We start from the raw sequence: 24,034 nt of genomic DNA, 5'->3' as shown, positions 1-24,034 counted from the left end.
AAAGACAAAATCACCATATGGAGAGAGGCATACAGTACATACACATGAATAACATTCTCTCTAGGCTAAACCCTAAACGTGCATCAAAATATTTTTTGTGTGTTTTTGCTTTATATTTCACATAAAGTGGATTCTGACATTCATATTTAGTTAGCTACTTTTTTTATATTAAAAGAGATTTTGTGTTATTGGGCCTATCTTCCATGTGGGTCAAAACTAATTAGATGTCTTTTTCATTTCCATCTGTTATATCTATATTTATAATTGCATATAGAGAATGTTAAATATAATGTTCAAGTTCAAGTTCAAGACTTGTATTTAGTTAAAAAGTAAATAGCAAGCTGCCATTTCATGTTCTTCCATAGAAATGTACTCTGTAATTTTAGTCATCTGCACCTTCAAGAACAGAAACACGCAAAATCTACATTATATTTATCAATTCATTTTCAATGACAAAACAAATACTGTAAAAAAAAAAAAAAGATGCATCAGATTGTATCCATGCATTCTTGAAGGAAACATTATGCAGTAAGGTTACTATTATAACGCTAATGTTTTCCAAAGGTATTGTATTGGTACCATGGTTACAGTGATATATCTAATATTAAGATACTTTAATAGATACGATGGCACTGAACAATCAGCATATTCATATTTCATGGTACATTATTAAAAGTGGTATCCTGTGATTGTTACCTTAAAGATCTATTTCTACATGACTTAAGCCATAAAAGTTACTTTTGTTGATATAAATTATTGTATTTGCTGATTCATTTATATTAAATATGTTTGACTTCAATACATCCAGTTAATTTAGATGTTAGGTTCCCATTTTTTGAGTGTTTTTACATGAAAAACATGTTGCTTATGTGGTGCCTTCTCCTAACATGTTGGCATGTGCTAATTAGGGCTAATTTTGCCAAGTAAATGACACCATGTGATGAATATGAAGAATTAGGCACATATTTGCTCAGAAATGAAAACAAGAGCTAAACTAAAACTTGTTAAGAATGCCAATTATCACAATTAATTACTGCAAGCCTTTAGAGAGAAGGGGGTTGAAAACCTATTCTGTTGAACGCGAACATATGTTTTGTTACGCTCGGTTCATCTCTATATTTATTTATAGCTTTAGATGAGAGATTATTATCACAGCATCGTTCATCCAAACTGCAACAGCGTCGCTACGTCAGTCAGCGCGTCTTCTCTCTGCGCGCAACCTCCACCGCTCCATCTCGCGCTCCAGCGCGCGTGCCACAACCAATAGTTTCTCTGACAACTCTGGCACAGACAGTGCTATTCTGCCAGAGGTCACAAGAAGGAGGGACGGAGGGGAGTGTGTGCATTTCATATACATTAAAAGGAAAGAGAGTTTTTTTCTTGTCGTAATTTCAAGCTCGCGTGTCACCATTTCCTCCAAAAACGAGCCGGACTTTTTAGCGCGAGCTTCCCGGGTGCTCCACAGCAAGCGAATAATTGGCGCGGTCGTGGGCATCGTCATGATCGTGGCGCTGGTTATCGCAATTCCGCTTCTGGTCCAAACCTCTGTGGTTTCAGCGCACTACGAAATGATAGGCACCTGCCGGATGATCTGTGATCCGTACAACCCTAAACCGAGCGCCACGGCGCTGGAGGTGATGCAGGATCTCAGTGCCATCCCACCATCTTTCGCTCAAGGGAACTAGAGGAGAACCGGGCCGCCCGGGCAAACCGGGACCCAGGGGTCCACCTGGCGAACCTGGTCCGCCTGGTCCAAGGGGACCACCTGGAGACTCCGGCAGACCTGGATTTACCGGCATCACATCGGGGACGGCGAGGACTGAGACAGGAGATGTTGGTCCAGCGTTAGGGAACACCAAGATCGCGTTTTACGTGGGTCTCAAGAACCCTCACGAAGGCTACGAGGTGCTCCGGTTTGATGATGTAGTGACAAATGTCGGAAATCAATATGATCCCACAACTGGCAAGTTTACGTGTCAGGTGTCGGGGATTTACTACTTCACCTACCATGTGCTGATGCGCGGAGGGGACGGGACAAGCATGTGGGCAGACCTCTGTAAAAATGGACAGGTATTTCTACAACGTTTGCAGGAGCAAAACAGCAAACACATGATGCGAATTAAGGCTAATTAAGACTTGAATCACACATGGGTTCAAAAAAAAAAAAAAAACGAGGGCTTTAAAGATTTTTTTTTTTTTTTTTTCACAGAAGCAGTTTTCAAACTACTTTTCGGTAAACACAAAAGTTACACACAATGCGCTGTGTACAAACTCGCGAACATAAATCGCTTTAGCAGCTTTATCGTTGTCTAAATTGAACGGTAGCATCGTACATAAATAAAACAAAGAAGTGTTGTCATTATTTATCACTTTATTGACGCTACTTCAAGTCAATTAATTATTCTCACACTGAGCAAGTTTCAAATTAGTTATATACGGTTGTTCAGATACAAATGCATCTTCTAACTGCGCGCGCGGTGTGGAAATAAGCGTATCAAACAGATGCACGACTGGTGCATTTGAAGAACTCTGGGAATGTGACTGTATTCAGACATGTTCTGTCATTTCAAGCATCATAAGCAGAAAAGAGTGCATGCAGGTCTAAGCTGATAAAATTTGTCTTCGTTTCAGTTTTCTTTGATTTTTAACTGCTGGAGGCGAAAAGTCTGAATTAGGCTAAACTGTCTCTCTGGGGTATACACCACAACAATTGTGCATCGCTCAATAAAATGCATTACTAAATAAAGAGCAGTCCAACGTACAGGCATATGCATTAATAGTAATAAAAAAAAGCATTGGTTGTTGCTGCAAACAGGGAAGTGAATGCATGAATGATGATGTAATAAAATAAACACTGATAACAGTTATAAAAACAGAAATAGGCTAATTTAGCAGTCATAAAGTAGGCTACTATTAAAATTATTATTAGGCCTATTATAAACCCTATAATTCTTTCTTAATACATGCAACTTAACAGGTGACTAAAACTATTATTTTTCTGTGTTAACAAATATTAAAACGAAATGTAAGGTTTTTATTAGTGAAGATCCATTCATTTCAAAACTACAGGCTATCATAAGCGCTGCGAATTCAACGGCACTGAATGACATTCTGCGTTTATTTGAACAGGTTCGCGCGAGCGCCATCGCTCAGGACGCCGATCAGAACTACGACTACGCGAGCAACAGTGTCGTGCTGCACCTGGACTCTGGCGACGAGATTTACGTCAAACTCGACGGCGGAAAGGCGCACGGAGGCAACAACAACAAATACAGTACATTTTCTGGCTTCATTCTGTATCCAGACTGAGCTGCCACTCGCCTCGTTTCACACGGACTGTTCGTGAATCTCCTCTCTCCGCGCGACACTCCATTGCCATTCCTGTCTGTATAGTGTCGCTGGGAATATAAGGATCATCTGAACTCAGCGCCTGTGTGAGAATTTGTTGTCTGAATTTGTCCCTTTCTGTTTAATGATGTCTTGTGTTTGGCTATAATACCCAGTTAAACGAAACATTAAGCAGCAAAACATGCACAGGATGGTGATCAGGATACCACATCTAGATGATTATTAGCATATTTGTACAGTTCTCCAAGTGATTTTTGCTCAAATGGAATGATTTTCCTGTATAACTGCATTTATGAGCCCCTAGTCTGGACTTATGCAATTTCTGGTGTTAGATAAGTTGGATTCATGTAGCATATTTTGGTCTAATACTGGATATCTTAAGCTGGACAAGTGTAAACAGGTTTTAAGCATTTCAGCTCCTATTAAAGGGAACGCTTATCTAAAAATCCTGTCATCATTCACTCAATCTCATGGCATTACAAACCTACACAGATTTCTTTCTTTTGTGTAACCCAAAAAAGAGATATTTTGTAAAATGTCTAGCTTTCCTCCCCATACAGTAAAGCCAATGGGGTCCGACATTGTTTGGGTTGGGTATACAGTAGAAAGAAAGTCATGCAGGTTTGGAACAACATGAGGGTGAGTAAAAATGAAGGGATTTTATATATATTTGGCTGAATTATCCCTTTAAATCCTAATTTAAGCTCTATTACAAATGACTGAGCATTAGAGCATTACAGTGTGTTTTCAGTTTGTATTTAAATAACAAATCTGTGTGTGTGTGTTTTAATGAAGTGTTGTAATTTGGCAGTGAACTCTGGGACTTGACGTTTGACCTCACACAGGTTCTTCTGAGACCTCCAGCGGTAACACAGCTAATACACTGAGCGTGCCAAACATCACGGCCAAAGACAGAGAGGGGGAACATGATGTCTAGTCAAATCAACCAAATAAAGTCCACATAATACAACATTTCCAACAAAGGACATCTGTTATTTAGAAAATCACATTGACCAAAAAAACTGAGTTTAGCTGCTTTTTGATGAGTATTTGGTGCCTGTACATTCAGATGTTTTACGTTCTGGTTTAAAAGAGAAGGTTAATAAACATCCTTAAACAACAGCAAGGCGTCTGTTAATCCATCCATTTATATATAATGAGCTCCTCATAAACGCCTGATTACACACTGCCATTAAAATGAGCAGCATTAGGAAGAACAGTAATATGAGACATAAAACAAGAGTTTTGCTCTCACAAACATGTTTTTTAGTTTATAAACAGCCACGGGTTTGAATATCAGACTAATCTTTCATACATGTTTACCCAACACACACAATTACAGCAATTAAATGCTCTGGTGCTTGTCTTTCTAGCACTCTGCTAATCTGGTTTGATTTGTTTGTGCAAAACACATCTCTGTCTGAGCCGAAAGATTTACTGGCTTTGACAAAAGAACCAAATTGTATGACTGTTCACACAACCCATGAATTCAAATGAATCCAGAGAACACCTGAATAATTCTGGTTTTGTTTTGGATTATTCATTGGAAGTGTTTGACTGGTCGCCCATCTGTGTTCACTGTGGAGTTGTGTAGGAACATGTGCCTTGATAAGCTTTTATTAGTCCGTGGATGTGCGACGTATAAGTGCGATCTGATCCTCGTGATCGTGTGAGGAGGCACAGCTGGTAGTTACAGAGTGAAAGAAAAATAAGCCAGGGGGCTCACATCACTTTTCTCTCTCCTTCTCACTCTCCCCTTGCTCATTTCTCTCAGTTCATCTGACACTCTTTACAATATAACAACACACACACACTAGAGCAGCTGGGTAACAGACCTGTCACACAGTTTTGCATTGGAGGGCTCTCAGGAAGTCAGCAGGAGCATTGGCCACTGTAAACACACACACACACACACACACACAGACTCCAGTAATGACATCATTCAAAGCGTCTCCGTCACAGCAACTTTATTTCATCATTAGGTCTCACGGACAAACACTGTGCTGACACTCTATGCAGCTACATCAACCCTAACTGCTCATCCTCACACCGAGTCTCCTACACAATCACACATCTCCTGTTAAACATCGCCAGAAGCTGCTTAGAAGAATCCAGTTTGTTTAGCCCTCATGTTCTGTGGTGTAAATAATGATGTAGGGGGAGAGTGGGGTAAGATGAGCCATTTGTTTACTAATGTGGTCCTCAAGACAAATGAACTTTTTAAATGATCAGAATACATCTATGACAAAGGATTCTAAAAATACGGCTTATTAAAAAATTGTTCCTGTGGTTCAATTTACCCCAGGTTAGAGGTAAGTTGATCCAAGTCAGTAGGTGGGTGTAAACTGACCGTCTAACTGAATCTGAATCAAACCCATGTGAAATTATGAAGATAATTTACCTCTTTTAAAAACTAATTTAATAATCAAATTTCCTTTTACAAATAGTCATATTTCTGTTCTTAAATTTAACTTAAACAACATGAAAACCAACCAAATGAAGTTGAAATTCCAATATCTTTCATTGTTTGCATTTCTGAAACAATATGTTGAACACCAAAGTTGTAACCTTCAGACTAAACAGAGTTTGTTGAGTAAAATTAAATAAAAACTAAATTAGAATGGATGAATAAATGTCACTGAAACTAATACATTTTAGTCAAAAAAGGTTCTTGACATGGTAGTTTTTCTGCAATGTCAACCATGTTAGGTCATTACGGACTACAGGTGGAAAGATATATATGATTAAGCATCTTCTGGTTCATATCAGAGAAGGATTTGGTGTAATTGTACACTGTTCCTATCAAATAAACTCAGAAAAACAAAACAACAAAAAAAGATAAACTAAACCATAATATAACACTGAAATTATGCCAGTTTATACTTCAGAGATTTAACTTAACTTCAGTGCCTTATGGTGGGTTAAGTTAAAATTCTGGCTCAATTTACCCCAACAGTTTTTAAAGTAAATGGATGCCTTCCACTCCTCCCATGTGCTTCTCCTTTTCCCAGTCTGGCGGAAATGATGGGTGGTTCCAAAATATATGGTCATAGTGGGTGGGTCATCTTTTTTTTTGGCTCATCTTACCCCACTCTCCCCCTATGTGTAATAATAATAACAATTATTATTTTCCCTTAAAGTCCCCCTGAAATCAAAATTTAAGCTTTATAGACCTTATTTAGCCCCACCTCTTTTCAGCGCTGCGCTCGTTGTCTTTTGACTTCCGATTTGTATTTCCACAGTGACCTTACGTATTTATGAATGAACTGCTTGTTTTAAAATCTTCCCGGTCTACTGACATTTGTTAAGACATCTGCTTTAAGCATACAATGCTCATGATAACTTATGTTAACTCTACAACAAGTAAATTCACTTCACCAGCTAGTTATTCTTTGACAGCGATGCCATAGAAATATACAGAGCTACCTGCAAAAACGGAAGTTTAAAGACAATATTATAAAGATGGCGGCGCACTTGTTTCTCTGGCGAATAAGGTCTATAGCTTTTAGTATGAATATGTTAGCCTTAATGTTATGAATAAGCTGGTGTGTTCCAAAACAATGACAAAATTTGCATTTAGGAGATATAAGCATTCAAAACTTACAGTCTCTCACTTCCGCTAAAATGGATCATGGATTTTCATGACATCACATCGCACTTCAGTTTCTCGTCAAATCTTCAGTCCAATCAAATGCTCTCTAGAATCTGAAGTCCCGCCGCCTCCTACACTCTTAAGCCCCGGGTATACTTCAGGCCGTCCGCGTTCGTGCACCGTCCGCATGATGTAATTTTCGTCAGGGTGTGCAGCCCAAATTTCGAGATTGCGCAGGACGGTGCGTGTGCAACTGCGCATGCGCAAGCAGGACAGAAGAGTCCACTAGGTGGCAATATGCACAGTACTGAGCACAATGTGCAGTCGTGTGTAAAGAGCAATTTAAAAACAAGACGAGTAAACTCAGAAGCATGGCTTCTCCATCGTTTTTGATTCTTGTTCTCTTGGTGTATCTTCTGAACTATGTTGCAATGGTGGATGCGCTATTTTTCTTCTCCGATCCTGCCCAGCAAATGTCCCGTTGATGACACGATGTCTGGTAAAGAGTATAGAAAAAATTGCACTGCCCATGTGTTGAACTCGGTCATCCGCACGCATCCGTGGTTTAGTATACTTTGAAAGATGCGCGGAAAGTGAAGTATACCCGGGGCTTTACAGATGTGAAGCCTCGGCTGAAATCGGTCATTTGATCACACATTTACTAGTTTTTACATGGTGAATGGCACATAGTGCACTATATAGAGAATAGGGAACAATTCAGACAGACGTGTAAATATGCTTTTCTTTGACGCAAATGAAATCCGTTAGTGTCATACGAACCGCCGCAACGCGAGCAGTCTGCTCCGATCAGAGACATTAGAGCACAGAGCGGATCATATGCACGAGTCGGCACAGACCACAAAAGGTATCGGACCCATTTGAATTCTGCACAGAATGCTGTATAAGCTATATAAAGGACATTATGAGGAGAAACGGTTAGAGATTAGAAGGAAACAGAGGTTTTACAGCATCTAATGGCTCTGGCGAGCTGTAACATAAACAAAACGCTACTGGCTATTTAAAAAAGGGGCGGGGCTGTTCGATATATCGCCCTGTCTTCCTGTTTCAGTTTAAATTACGTCAACATATTGAATAATGCTGCGCGTTCCAACACTCTTCAGTGGGCCTTTAACCAAAACCCAATTATTTAGTAAATTGTAAATTTCACTAGTATTGTAGATAACAGTGGATTTCCACTCTTATCCAAAATCATATAACAAACATTTTAAATAAAACCATTTAAAAGAAAAGAAAAATGTTTTGAAATACCTTTTGTGGGTCATTCTACAGAAATGTCCACTTTTCTGTCCCTAGACTTTACAGAAATATTACACTTGAAAAACATTTAAGGATTACAATTTTTTTATATTTTAATATGAAACAATATGTTATTTAAACAATTACACCTTCTTGAGCCATCAATGTGGCAATATTTGTTTTTTAATTAATTATAAAAATTCCAAACACCACAGAAGTGCTCATCCCCACAGTCATGTACAGAGGGAAAGTGCTTTATTTTCAGCTCAGAAACAGGTTTTTCTACCATTTCAAATACAATAATGTATGCATAACTATCAAATATATAATGTAAATGACATTAAACAAAAAACAAATGCCGAATAAATATTATAAAATATATAATGAATGTAGTGGTCCCCTGGTGTTGTGTCACTGGTGTTACCTTTAACAAAAATCTCTTATTTTGAAATAAAAAAATCACACTGATGACATCACTTGACTTCCTTCTTCCTATTTCCTGAAGATCAGTGAAGAAAGGCCAATGGAAAGTCCACTATCTCTTTTCAGTTATCAGAAATTTTAATTAGAAAATCATAATTTCATATGAAGCTTTTAGTTGAAGTCACTGGTGTGACCTACTTTATTGTTAGGGAATTTTAAAAAACTAGAATATAAATGGATTAAATTACTTAATTTAGTGAATATACCATGACTGACAACATGTGGTTTGATACCTTGCAGCAGCCATTTTGTAAAATGCATTTTTCATGAAAATTGTCACTGGTCTTACCGTCACTGGTGTTACCCGTTTATAGATAAACTTTATTTAAAGCTATTCATTAGGTTCTTTTTGCATAAAGTAGCACTAAGATTACATGATTCTAACTTTTCTTTCTCATTGTTAATCCTCCTTTGGGCAGGAATGGCTAAATTGAGTGCAGCTGAGAAGCAGCGACTTTACAGACAGCGTATTTTACAGACATTTTTTAAATGTTGTTTATGATCTTTTACTGACTGCTTTCACTACGTGTCAATAATAAGTCTTTGATTGTATACCAAATGTAAAAATTTAGTCCCATCTACTTAATTATAGTTGAAGAATAAGGATCTTTGGTCCTATGTATATGTCACTGGTGATTCATTTTGTCACTGGTGTTACTGTTTTTTGTAATTAAATAAAATGTGTCATATGTGACATGGTAATAATTTTACATTCATTGAATTCTGCTACACTCAAGAATTAAGATTTAAAGGATTGCATCATTACTTGTTTATAACTGTTTTTCAAATATTTTCGTTGTTACAGCAAATACATGGTTGCGCAATTGAATTAACATCATTCAATCACACTTTTAACTAACCTTATTAAAACAAAAAAAAAACACATAATCTCCTTATTTTTGCATTATCATTATTATTCTGTAACTCTGACTGCATGTGCTGAAAAAATTGAGAAATAATATTTCATAAAAATGTTTAAAAATGCCAGAGAAGTAAGGTAACACCAGTGACAAAAAAAAATGGGTACATGCGGTCTTTAAATAAATGCACAAAAAAATAAAAAATCATTAAGCTGTCATTTATGTGTATTCATAAAGTCAAAGGGTAATATAATAATGTGGTCTAAGTTTAAATGTTAGAAAAAGAAATACATTTTAAGACATTTTTCTGTAGAATGACCCTTAGCAAGGGCACCACCATCTTGCAGTGCTACTGTAATGGGTATTCATAGTATTCATCAAACATTAGCAGACATTAATATTGAGAGTTAATACAGTCATAGTTCTGTTCAATATACAAAGTAATTTTAGTTTAACATCATTAATTGTTTTATTGTTTTATTCTGTAATGTTTATAATAGAGCCGTTAGTCTGAGATCGATTCTTTATTATAGTGAAGTTTAGAGTAGATCCGTTAATCTGAGGTCGATTGCTCATGTCTCGCTTTCTCACACGGTATTTCGTTTCTCCATACGGGCGAACGTTATCAGGCGAGATCGCGAGAGTTGGCTCATACAAGTAAATATCACTCATCATCTCTTGTGATAATTCTCAGGTAACGGATCACTAAAGTTATTATAATGCATTTAGAAAACGAGTACGAATGTTAAGGACGTGTATGTAATAGTAGAAAAAGTAAAAGTTTTACTAAGTGTGTTAGTGCGTGTTTATGCGCGGAGCACATGGTAGTTGGGCCCAACGCACGGTTGCGTAATGCGAATATAGTTTTCGCCATGTGGAAAAGCTAAAAGGCGTTTATGTGTTTCATACTATTGTTTACGAGTTTTGTGAGAGTGTACGCAGCTATTCATGTTTTGTTCACTAATGGTGAAAAGAATGAGAAATGTTTAGAGAAATTTTTGCGTATGGTTATAAGTTGATATATTCGCAACAGAAAGGAAATATATATATATATTTACTTTGACCAACCTGTATGTGAATACGAGTAAATGCCATCACTCATCATCTCTTGTGATCATTCTCCCTGTTTATTCTCAGGTGTAACACTACAACCTGACCTCACATGGTTGGCTGGCTCCATTGGATTAATGAAGATTTAGCTGATTTGATTCTGCTTTCGATTTTTCTGCTTAGTTGCTGTAATCGTTACTAGTAATTGATCTGTCTCTGTCTCCTCTCCACCAATAAGCTGGTGTGTGGTGGGCGCTCTGGTGCAATATGGCTGCCGTCGCATCATCCAGGTGGATGCTGCACATTGGTGGTGGTTGAGGAGATTCCCCCTTCCTTATGTAAAGCGCTTTGAGTACCCAGAAAAGCGCTATATAAATGTAACAAATTATTAATTATTATTATAGATAAACTCATAATATCTGTCACCAAGTAGTTGGCCAATAGAGGGCTCAGTGCTATTTGCAAGGCAATTCCGGGCTGATAAAAAAAAAATAGGCAAACAAAGTCAGGACTCCAGCAGTGAAGGATAAATTGATTAAAAACTTTATTGTACAGAATGCAAAAGGATAAAAAAAGATGATGGCAAGGAAAATGACTGGATTAGGGATCACATTTGGAGATTATCCAATGTATGGAGTGCGGTTTGCATCAGCTTTGATCTCATATGTTGTGGAATGAAAAACAGGTGTTTAATGGTTGTGGTTCATTTTCATTTCTGACAGCCATTTTGGCTGTTACTCAAAATGTATTCTTGAGTGTTTTTATGCTTTATTTAGTGACAAATCACACAATTAAATACAAAATAAATATAACAATAACAGCAAAAAGAGTAAATATATAATGATATATAAATATCATAAATAAATAATGATAGTAGAAATAATACAAATAAATTGAAAAAATAAATAAATAAAGAAAATAAACAATACAAAAACAAAGAACTATATACATAGAGGTATTGAAATCAAACCCATATCTCTAATTCCAAAATAAGGTGATAATAAAACGGATAAAATTTCAAGGCTTTACAACAGTCTGTAGTCTTTTTTGCCTTGGTGTTCCTTACACCCTCCAATGCTTTAAGATACTGAGAAAGCTCAAACTTAAATTGTACAATGTGCCTTTTTTGACCATCAACATCTATGAATGTGATATTTACCTAATATAATAAACAAATTAAGAACAAAACAAATTTTCTAATGTCAGTTCCAGAAATCTCTTTAAAGCAAACATTAAAATCAAACCAAAACAATTTAGTACAAATACAATAAAAAAAGAAAGATGACAAATACTCTCATCATTAAAATTACAAAAACACACATTTCAAATCAATATCTTAATTAAATCTTTTTATGACCTGATTACTGGGTAAATACAGTGAATCATTTTAAATGAAACCCCTTGAATCTTATTGATGACACAGTACACTCCTGGAAACCATAAAAGCCTGCGTGAATTCCAGAAATTTTTAGTTTGGAGTATCCTAAAAGACAGACATTTGCCTATGGAAACACTTTCTTAAGCATTCTTGCATCCTTGTGTTCTCGTACTACGTTATCATCAACCGTCAAAGTCCGGTTCCTATACTCAAGAACGCAAGTACTGAGAACACATGAAAGTGTTCTTGATATCGAGGATGTATTGAGTGTAAACTTGAGAAAATCGAACCATTAAAAATCCCAGAAGTCATTGTGGGTGTCAGGATTATGTTTTATTTAGTTGTCTTTTCATTCCTGTGTTTTGTTTCTTGTGCTTCAGTTTAGTCTAGATTATGTCCTAGTTAGTCTCCTTGGTTACTGATTACATTCAGCTGTCTATCATTTTGTTTCCCTGTGTATTTATACTGTATATTACTCTCCGTGTATTCTCCTGTGTATATTCTCCTAGTTATTTAAAGAACTTATTGTTAGATTTTCTGCATGATGTGTTTACTTACTATCACCATATACATGACAGAAGAACTGACCCAAACTGATTGCTTCTTCCAGAGCATGTGGACGGTTAGAGAGATATCCTGAGTTCGACGCCTGAGCCCACCACAGATACAGAGCATGAGCCAACGCCCGCCACGTACTGATCCGTCCCGGAGCTAGAGCACTTTTTGTAAACTTTGCTCAACGTGAGTGCCGTATGCTTGAATATGCTTGAACAGGGACATAAATGAGGACGTTGCCTCATTTTAAAACACCACTGCACACCACTGAGAATAATGTGCATTTACTTGTAAATTGTAACATATTTAAATATAAGTCTAGCATGTGCAGGATGATGATTCATCAGCCAATGTGTTATTAAGGGAAATAGCCTAGAAACATTTGCTAATTTTGTTGTTATAGCATTAAATATACTTTAAGAAAACCCCTGGGTAAACTTTTACAGAATGTATATATGACTTTTGTTATAATTCTTATTAATGTTTGTTTTTTAAGAGTCATTTAATGGAAAATACTAAATCAACTATTCAACTATCTGTTTTGACAATTTAGTTGAATAACCAATGACAGACAAAGCAGAATTTTATCTGAAAGGTGAATTTATTCTATGACTTATACAGGCATATGAATATATACATGTTTAATTGCCAATATTTTAATTTAAGATAATTCATAATAGCAACCCATCCATCTTACCCTATCTATTCTATAAACGGTTTGACCCCAGCAACAACCCATTGTTTACAGTGTGCAGAAATCGCAGTCAGAGAAGTTATTGCATTTGTTTATGTTTTATATCTTATAACATATTTTATTTCAGTGGTCTCTACAACCCCAAATATGAGTAATGCAACATTTTTCATGTCATTACATTGATTATTTTTATTTTTTTTTCATAATCTGATTCTTCAGTGTTAAGCATGTTTTTTTTGTTGTTTTTTTTTTTTTTTTGAGACCCTTGAGGTCACAGACATGAGACATGAGTATTAAAATGTTCCATTTCTTTGAAGAGTAAAGTGTCCTTGTACACATTTAACTGAGGTGTAAGAAATTAAACCTATTAAAATGGGTCCTTATTAAAAGCAGTTCAAGTACATTTAGAAACTATAAGAACAATTATCATGCTTTAACAAAAATAAAAACATATTCCCTTATATTTCCAGCAAAATACTAATTCCACAGAAAATAATACTACAGTAAATCCATGGTACATTTTAAGGGTATCATGGGAAAAGAGCTTCTAGTGACCTTTCATTTGCTGTGTTTTTAAGATTTATGTAGTAACCTAAGCTGAAGACACTTGTAATGCAGTCCAACACACATACACGTGCTGTCCATCACTCATTATACCTTTCTCTCTAATGCGCCACACGCCTCAGCCAATCAGAGGTTAAAGGGCAAGCACTCCCCTCTAACGCATGCTAAAGAGACGCGCACACACACACACACACACACACACACACACCTCTAGCTGTTATATCTGGTATCTTCCAAATACATTCATCCCTGAATAGAGGAAATCTGATACAGTTTTCCCAGTTAATAATTGCATTACTTCCACAGTAGGACTTTATTGCCAATTTTAGTCAAGTTTTTATTGTACTGTTTAAAAAAAAAAAAAAAAAAAACCTTGGTTTTACAGTGAGTTAACAGTGTTGGAAAACAAAAAAGTGACTTTAAGCAAACTGTATCAAACTGCATTTCTACAATGCATATCTACTATGAAGGTACCCAGCATGCAGTGCACCATGAATAGATTATGCTGTGGAGTTTCTTGATTCTTGTTGGCTTTATCTGTGTTGCTGAACTTATTTTTTTTTTCACTTTTAGCAGTTTGTGTTGTTGGTTTATTTTGTAATCTTCAGAGTTTATTAGGGCCCGAGCACCAACGGTATGAGGACCCTATTGTAATTGTAATTGTATAATTGCTCAGTCAGTTCTTCTTCTCCGAAATTAATTGCATTTTTGAAGGCCTAAATGTGCTCGAAAACTCATGAAACTTTGCACACATGCCAGAAGTGGTTTTCAGTGGGTTTCAGAATTAGGTGTGGCAAAATGGCTCTATAGCGCCACCTACAAAATTTCAATTAAGCACCCTCTGTGCTATGTTTAACCAGATCAACAATATATTTGGTCAGTCTAATTTTAAGGCCTTAGTGATGTTAAATTGCAAAGATCTTGAGTTTTCGCTGAAGGGCGTGTCCTGTGGCGGCCTGACAAAGTCTGATGTTTCGCCATGAAACAGGAAGTCAGGCATATAATATCCCTTCTGCCCCAAACTTCACATGTTTAATAAGAGTCCTGGTCTGAAGATATCTACATGCAAATATTCAGTTAGTCATAGCGCCACCTGTTGGCAACAAGAAATAGCATGCTTTACACTGTAATTCACTTCCTGAATCACATTTCAATATGCCATGAAGTACCAAACATGCTAGAAACACGTTAAATCATGCAACACTTGGCTAAGTGATGATGTATGCGATTAATGCCACAAAACAGGAAGTTGTTGTAACTACTACCCTAAGAAAAATTTGAAGCTAACAGATCTCCATTAATTACTGTGCATCCATGCTCTCGTTTTCTTCATAGTAAGATGGCAGTGACACACTGCCAGGAAATAGGTTATAGTATATATAAAACTAGAAATTGTAATGCACGGGCACGCAAAAAAATTTCTGTGCGCATGTGAGTCACTTCAAGAAAATCAATGAAAAAAACCCAGAGAAAATAAAATATTTACAGATGACTGTACTTGATACCAAATATAAAGCTGAAAGTAATGCTGTGTGAATCATTTCACATAGGAACAAGGCTTGTGATAACAGCTCACAGTATGCAAACTTGAACAGGGTGACAGAGCCAAAAAATTGTTTACACTAATATTGTTGGAGTTTTGTTAAAGTGGGCAGGGCAATATTCACATGAAAAGGTAATTGAACAAAAAATATGATTTTCTGTTTTTATTGTTTGGTTATTTGTAAGCTTTTATAGCTCATTACATGTATTGTACACTGCCTGTTTTGCATCCTTGGATGATGCAAAGACAAAGAAATCAATAATGTTTTATAATTTTACAATTGTTTTTTTTTTTTTTTATAAAACAGTTGACGCGATTCTATTTTAGATGGCTACATTTGAAGAGTGTGGTGAAATGACTCAGAGGTACCTGGAAGATCTTAAAACATTCATATCTACTCAGGATCTCCCATCAGCAATAAACATGATTAAAGATTACCTTGAGAAGCAAGATCAGGAAGAACTTAACATCGGTGTGACGAGAGAGTCGGGTTCTGGAAAATCCACATTTGTCAATGCATTCAAGGGTTTAGAGGATGAAGACGAAGGCTCTGCTAAAACTGGCCCAGTAGAAACCACTGTGAAGACTGAATTTTACCTTCACCTAAAATACAAAAAAAAGTGAAAGTGTGGGATCTTCCTGGCATTGGAACACCAGACTTCAAAGCCGATGAGTTTCTTGAACTGGTTGTTTAAATGCTATTTTTTTTTATTTTTTTTTATTTTTTTTTCATCATCATTGCTTCAGAACGGTTCATAGAATGATACATTTTGGCCTACCACTTTGTGGCTGAGTTGCTGTCGTTCCCAATTGCTTCCACTTTATGATACCACTAACAGTTGATCATGGAATATTTAGTAGTGAGGAAATTTCACAAATGGACTTATTGCACAGGTGTCAACCTATCACTAGTGATGGGACGGTTGATACTGAGAAAGTACTACAGTGTGTTTGGTCTGGATGATCCATCCCTGCAGAACATCTGTGTAAGATCTGGGAAAGCTGTAGAGGAATTGAAGAGTCTGATGAAGTCTCCTCTGCATCAAGGGATAAACACAAGTTCAATATTAACCTTGCAGAGTGCTGCTTCTCTTCTTGTATCAGAAGATGCTGTTGAGTTACTTGTGAGCTTCATTCCCATTATATGTAGTTCCAAACGTAGGTTCAGGAGGAGTCTAAACATTCAGTCCTGTCAATCATCATTACAAGCGTACATAAGCAGCAGTCACTGTGTCATCCCAGCGACAATTCTTCCAGCATTTGGTCCCACCCCGTCGTTTGAATGCATGTCCCAACCCGACGAGTTCTAGCAACATTTTACCTTCAACAAAGAGTGTTCTGCAGAATACTCTTCCGTTTTCAAGTTACACCAGGATCCTCTACCTCTGGTTCCCCTTCTGCACACAATAAGGGAATTTGAGCATGTCATCCTTGGCGTCCTCCTGCAAATTTGTTCAGGCGGCCATTAAAACCCACTCCTCCCGCCCTCGGCTAGGCGTCAGCGCACCCCAGCTCAGCTGCTTTCATCCAGTCAAGTGATTTGCTGCAGCGAACTTCCAATTTCCACGAAAGATGAACAAAATCCCAGCTCTCTTTTTCCTTGATTCGCAAACGGGCCAATTGATCCGTCGCTCCTTGCGCTCCCTGTCTCTTCCAAGCATTTTAACCTGATGATTTTAATTATTTCATGCCTAAACGGTAAAGCAATGATAGACCTCACGGGCCACTCGTTGCGTTCTGTCTTCCGGGTTGTATTTCCACACACAGCACGAAGGTAAAGATCTAAGTTTTTTTATGAATGAACTGTTATGACATCCGCTCCAAACATTACAAAGCTCATAATAGCTTTCGTTAACTCTAAGTAATTTCACTTCACCTTCTAATTACTCTTCATCAGTGGACTAGACAATGTTTTTCAAAAACACGTTTTCAACACTGCATCATCTTTGCAACGCGATCAGATCCCGTAAGTCTATGCGTCGCGTAATATTGTGCACAGGCTCGTTTGAATCAAGATCAACTGCCCTAAAATATATACGATGAATTACTGTGCTTAACTAATGTTTAGTGAATTTACGAACTAAAACGTGGCGCAAAGCCTAACATGTACATTGTTTACATTTGCGTATGTGGCATTTATCTACAAAACCTCGGTGTAGATTTCTCCTACTAAAACAACTATGCTTCTTCTATTCTGCTAGTTAAGATCTTCTCAAACTAGACATAACCAACAAGACCATCTGTTGAGTATGATGTTTACAGATCACATTTTCAAGTAAAATGGTAATTGTTTTTCTTTTCATGCCATGAAAATATGAGCATTTCTTATACATCAGCAAATGTAAAAGCTGTTGTTAAAAAGTTGGTCTTTCTCTATATTCACTGTAAAGCTAAGACTAAGTCTTAAAATGACACCCCCCTCTTTTGCCTGTTCAAACAGGTGGCAATGATTCTTTTAGGTATACAAAGATGGTGCACTCATTACTTATGAATTGTAGAAATTGCAAAGGCATAGGAATAAGAACCAATTTGTAAAGTCTTTGTCACTGCAGCTGCCTAGCTCCGGTTGCGATACCAAAAGACAGTGTTCTGAGACGCATGAACTGCATTTGCTCATTGGCTCATCCAGCCTTTTGGTATAAGCTTTTTAACATTCAGCATAAGAAACAATGTTTTTGGGATAGTTTATATCAGATTTGTTGCTGAATTGAATCATGTTATTAAAATATGCATGCAGTTTTTGCAATTTCAGGATTTTCCTCATTCAAATATATAGGACTTCTTCTTAGGTGTCCAAAATAGCTGTGTGGCGATGTCGCAAATATGGCTGCCAGAATTTCCTTGACCGAGTCTTCACTCCTACCCACTGATGAGTTACTTAGCCTCGGCCAAACACATCCATCTCTGCTCCTATTTTCCTCCTGCATTCTTCCCAGCCATCTCTGGAGTGGCCCTTAGTGTGAGGCTGCCTCCGCAACAAGGAGATGTTCTGGCTTCTCCTTTCTTCCTATAACTTTCCTTTCAGTAACACTGAACCTAGTGAGAGGCTGCCTCCGCAAACAGTGCCTGCCTCTGCTCTACCCTTCACTAGCTATCCACTACCTACATCAACTCAAATGCCATCTTACACCCTCTTTACAGCTGCCCTAGTACCAACCCTGACCCACAACACCAGTTTGGAACTTCTGCTTGTTCTCATTTTCAGGAGCCTAAGCATGGTTCGCTGGACTTTTTGGCCCATATGTTGAGCATTCCAAAGATCTCAGATCCTTCTAAAAGAGAACTGATAGCATCTCGGCTGGTGGTCTAAGTACGGTTTACTTTCAGCTACAGGTACATTTCACTAAAATGTTAATCGTGAATTCAAATCACTCTCCTGGCTTTTTGCTATTTGCTAATTCCAACTGGTTTGGTCATCAGATGATTCTTGTACAAATCTTAATCATCATGGTTGATGCTTCTGACAGATCTCTACAAATTGTTCATTTATGACATACATGTGCCAGCCACAACCAAATTGCAAGAGTGTTTATTTCGTGTTAAGTCCACAAGATGATATTTGTTGATGTTAAACCACTGTGTGAATATTTCCATGCTGATGTCACTATTGCTTTGTTCAATAAATAAACATGATTCAAGGAAAACAATCCAAAATAAATGTGACTAATTATAATAATAATTTGTGAATCTCCCCTTTTAAACTGTATATACAAAAATAGCATAATGAAAATCAGTGCTACCACATCGTTCTATTTCTAAAGATGGATTGCTTAGTCCGGGCTAAGCAAACCGCATCTGCGCTACAAACTGGCTGCATGCTATGATGCTACAAAAGTTCATGATTGGAATCTAAAAAGCTATCTTCATAATGCCAAATCTACACCACCAGTGCGTTCATTTATAACAAACACGACCGACAGCAACACTACAACATCTAATGCTGTGAAGAAATATACTTGAACTGGCCTGTATCATCATTACCTTATATCTCACCTGTTACATTACCGTAACGTATGCAGCTTTTTGATTAAACCGTGCTACTTAACTGCCGCAGCAGAGCTTTCTCCCTCCACTTTTCACGGCCACTACCCTGTGGAGGAAACAATGGGCCTCTAAAGCATTCTCTTCTATTTGCAACAACTCCAGTGCAGTCTATTGCATCAACATGTCGAGTTCCTCCGAACTAATGCCATTCCTCAGATGTCTAATCCGGTCTTCCACTAGTGATTAGTTTATAAATAAAACAGAACGTATAGCAGAATATAAAAATCAATTGCCCAAATTCTGCCTTTCAGAAATTTAGGACATTGGCTCCACATGCAAGCTCGTCATGCACCCCAGTGCCACTCTACTTGGATCCTATAAACACTCTACTCTAATGTTCCAATAAAAAATCTTCTCAATCATCTCCATTTTTTTCTACAATATAATTTTTGCCAACAGAGCTCCCGCTATTAATAGCCCGCAAATTCAAATATCTGAACCCAGCCTTTTAGATTCTCGTTTGTCACTCGTAAAGTATTAAGCAAATGCTTATTCCTCCCCTGCAGGAAATCACTAAGAAAACATCAGCAGAACAATCAACACTCTATTCATCCTCACGTTCTTCAGATTTTTCAGATGCGCCGAATCTACTTGCAATTCTAAATTCGATCCACAATGCTGTCAGTGTTCTGTGTTTGTTTCCCTGTGTCACATGTTCTTTTGTTCAGTTTTCCCGCCACTAGTTTGTTCCCTTAGTTACCCTGATTTGAGTTTATTAGTCCCAGCTGTCCCTTGTTAATTAGCCTTGTTTGCCCCTTTTGTCTGAGATGTATATATTCCCGGTGTTCTCCCTCAGTCTCTGTCGGTTCTCGTCAATGTTTTACGTCTCTGTCGTGCTATGTGTATTGATCTCCTGCGTGTTGTCATTAAAGACTCTGTCATTGAATCTCCATCGTCTACAGCGACACCATCCACAATATCAAGCATAGCAAAACAGATCAGTTAATGAGCAGCCATTCAATTTTCATTGTTAATTTACCGATAGCCCTCCAACCTAACCAGTCCGTTTCCTTATTTTTAGCCCACAGAAGTTTCAAATATTTAATTTCCTGCTGATCCCCTCTTCGTCAACAACAATAATACTCCCAACTCTTTTGAAACATTGTTCCAAAACACTTTCCAATCAGACTTCAGTTCAAACCCGTTACACATACTCAAGCTCATCGATTACTCATTCAACGATGTAGTTGCTGCGTACCTGTACCGCATGAATCAACAACTCCACCTGCTCTCCTCCTTTCCTCTGCAATTGCAGGATTTCCACCTCCACCCTAAAAGCTCCCTCAGCCTATCTCCTTTCAAGTGGTGCAAGACTACCTGGCATGGGTTTCCCTTCAGGCTCTCCAGTTAGACTTTTATTTCTCACTGCCGCAGCAGTGATTTCTCCCCTCGTTAAAAATAATCTTTTGGCAAACACCAATGTTAAATTTTCCATATATTGTAATAATTTTTCACAGCTTATAATAATTAAAGGAGCCCATTGTTTCTGGTGTAAATTAATACATTTTTAGATAACTGTGATTTGTATATGTACATTTCTGAAATACATTACTTGGGAACAGTGACCTCTGATAACAGACCACACTAAATTGTAATGTAGATACATGAATTTCTGTGAAGCTGCTATGAAACAATACGTATTGTGAAAAGCGCTATACAAATAAATATGAATTGAATTGAATTTTACTACCACAGCAGGTATTTTGGCCTGTGCTCTTGCAACCGCTTTCAGATTAATCTTTATTCCCCACTGCCACAGCAGTGATTTCGGCCACCGCTCTCGCAACACTTTTCAGATCAAACTTTATTCCCCACTGCCGCAGCAGTGATTTCGACCACTGATCTCGCAACACCCTTCAGACCAAAAAACTTTATTTCCCACTGCCGCAGCAGTGATTTCGGCCACCGCTCACATCAGCTTTCAGACTAAAACTTTATTTCTATCTACCACAGGAATGATATCTCCCCCACTGCTCTCTAAACTTATTTCTCACTGCCGCAGCAGCGATTTTCAGCCTCCACTCTCGAAGCAGTTCTCCAGCTAACCATCTGTAGGGACAGAAAAGTATCCCTTCACTACCCCAGCAGTGATTTCTCTCTCTGTTCCTGCAGGAGCCTTTCGTTTTCTTTTTTAGCTCTCACAGGGCATTCACCACACAAGCTGCCTTATTTTTCCCCCAATACGGCAACAGCAAAAAAATATTCTGCTCATCTTTGGGGGGGAGAGGGATTAAATTCTTTAAGTCTTCTGTACTTATATTGCTGAACTACTCTTTGTTGACTGCCCAGCTTGCTGTCCTTGTAAATATCTTTTTGGGGGTTTAACTTTGAGCTCGAGCCGAGCCTCGGGTTCGAGCCTCCTTCGAGGACAGCAAACCAAGTTTGTTTTGCCATTGACCATTCAGACTGAATGGGCAGGCAAACTTGTGAAATGTAGTTCCAAACATAGGTTTGGGAGGAGACCAAACATTCAGTCCTGTCAGTCATCATTACGAGCGTATATAAGCAGCAGTCACTGCGTCATCCCAGTGACGATTCTTCCAGTATCCCTCCTCCTCCCCATCTCCTCCTCTATTTTTCTTATTCTCCCTCTATGCAGTACTGTTATAGGGGGGTTTAACTCGGAGCTCGAGCTGAGCCTCCTTCGAGGACAGCAAGCCAAATTTGTTTTACATTAACCATTCAGACTGAATGGGCAGGCAAACTTGTGAATGGCAATTTGGTGGCAGGAGGAATGTCTTATCTGACGGTCTCAAAAATGCTTAAGAGAGCTCTGGATGGCATCGCTGATGATGCTAGGAACGTGCTGATAGCTTCACTGGAGATTGAAGTGTAAATGTAGAAAATGACAAGAATATTCAACCGCATTTAATTGCTATTGGGGTATTTATGGACCTCCCCCCAAAAATATGACATTTAACACAATATCTAATAGAGATTTATGATATAGATTTCACATTTACATGTATTTAATTATCTGTTACTTTTAACCAAAGCAGCTTACATTTGAGGCAAAATACAGACATTTGATAGAATAATAATTGTTACCTTTTAAAAAAATTACTTTTGTTTGCAAACGTATATTTGCTGAAAATTTGCATTTCTTTACATCATTTTTGTGTCTGTCTTACATGATATATTACCTTTGGCCCTCTCTTCTTTCTAATTTACTTTCCATAATAACAGCATCCCAGCCTCAGTTGCCACTGATTTACATTATAAACATTTACTTTACATTAAAAACATTTATCTCTTTGCGATAAGTTGCTGTTTGTGTGTTGTCTCATCAATGGACTCCTTCAAACCTGGTAAAAGATAGTTTCTCAGATCCAGTTTCTCTGCACTTACTATCATTGTCTTTACTCACCTGTGAATATATAACATGTTGAATAAATTCCTGCATCTGTTCAAATTTCATCCTCGAGACTGGGTTTCCCTTACATTGCTCACTAATATACTGTTTATTTTGCCTTTTTCATTATTAGGGCCCGATGGTGTGAGGATCCTATTGGAATTGCTCCATTTCTATTTCTTTTCTGAGCTGAGTGTTTTTGAGGGTCTAAACATGCTCAAAAGCTCATGAAACTTTGCACATGCGTCAGAAGTGGTGAAAATTTACATCTGATATGGGTTTCAGGATTAGGTGTGGCAAAATGGCTCGATAGCGCCACCTACAAAATTTCAATTAAGCGCCCTTCGTGCTACATTTCACGTACAGGTATGAAATTCGGTAGACGCGTAACAGCACAATATCTACAAAAAAGTCCCTGTGTGCAAAATCTGAAAACCCAACAGGAAGTGAGATATTTTGAATTTTCTCTGCAAAATTTTGCAGTTTTTGCTAATTCCAGACGTTGTACTTTAATAAACTCCTCCTACAGATTTTATCAGATAAACATCATATTTGGTCAGTCTAATTTAAAGGCCTTTGTGACATTAAATTGCGAAGATCTTGAGTTTTCGCTGAAAGGTGTGTCCGTGGCGGCCAGGCAAAGTTTGATGTTTTGCCATGAAACAGGAAGTTGTTGTAACTCGGGCATAGAATGTCGGATCTGCCCCAAACTTCACGTTTGATAATAGTCCTGGCCTGAAGACATCTACATGGCAATATTCAGTTATAGTCAAAGTGCCAACTGTTGGCAGCAGGAAGTAAGGCACGTCGAAATGACTTTGCCATATTTCTCCTGCTTGCATGCATGTCACCCACTATTCACTGTTTTCCTAAGGCCACCGGGTGGCGGTGGCCCCGGGTGCGAGGGCCCTTTCATCGCTTCTTGCAGCTTTAATTATTATTGTAATGTTATGTGCTTTGAGACATGAGGCAGTTTTTAACGGCATCTCTTGTGCTTTGTCGAGAGCAGCGCATTCATGTGTTTTGGAGGAGGCGTGGCTTTGGACGGCGATTTGCAGGGAGGGTGGAATTGTATGCTTTCAATGCTAGCAGGCTAACAATAGCATTTCCCAGATCACCTACTGCACCTTTAATACTCATGCTGTGTGTGTGTGCACTTGGATGGGTGAAATGCAGAGCACAATTTCTGAGTATGGGGCACCATACTTGGCTACACGACACGTCACTTTCACTTTAATTAATGTTTTAAAAAAATCAGTTTCATAGAGACATCAGTACCAGTATTAGTATCAGTGATACTTGCCTTCATTCATA

General features: G+C 37.8%; 2 protein-coding genes across 2 annotated transcripts in view; one reads left to right on the top strand and one right to left on the bottom strand.

Moving 5' to 3' along the window:
- dbi (diazepam binding inhibitor (GABA receptor modulator, acyl-CoA binding protein)) overlaps nucleotides 1-24,034 on the bottom strand; it is a 279,016-nt gene that overhangs the window by 99,256 nt on the left and 155,726 nt on the right. The gene's annotated exons all lie outside the window — the stretch shown is intronic.
- On the top strand, nucleotides 1,242-4,463 carry c1ql2 (complement component 1, q subcomponent-like 2). Its single transcript, XM_051906720.1, is given in 3 exon segments — nucleotides 1,242-1,676; nucleotides 1,678-2,070; nucleotides 3,130-4,463. Coding segments are annotated over 3 exon segments (750 nt in total). The 5' UTR covers nucleotides 1,242-1,499; the 3' UTR covers nucleotides 3,310-4,463.

Source organism: Ctenopharyngodon idella, chromosome 9 (assembly GCF_019924925.1).
Source record: "Ctenopharyngodon idella isolate HZGC_01 chromosome 9, HZGC01, whole genome shotgun sequence".
Taxonomy (NCBI): Eukaryota; Metazoa; Chordata; class Actinopteri; order Cypriniformes; family Xenocyprididae; genus Ctenopharyngodon; species Ctenopharyngodon idella.
This window is presented reverse-complemented; position numbering and strand designations above follow the sequence as displayed.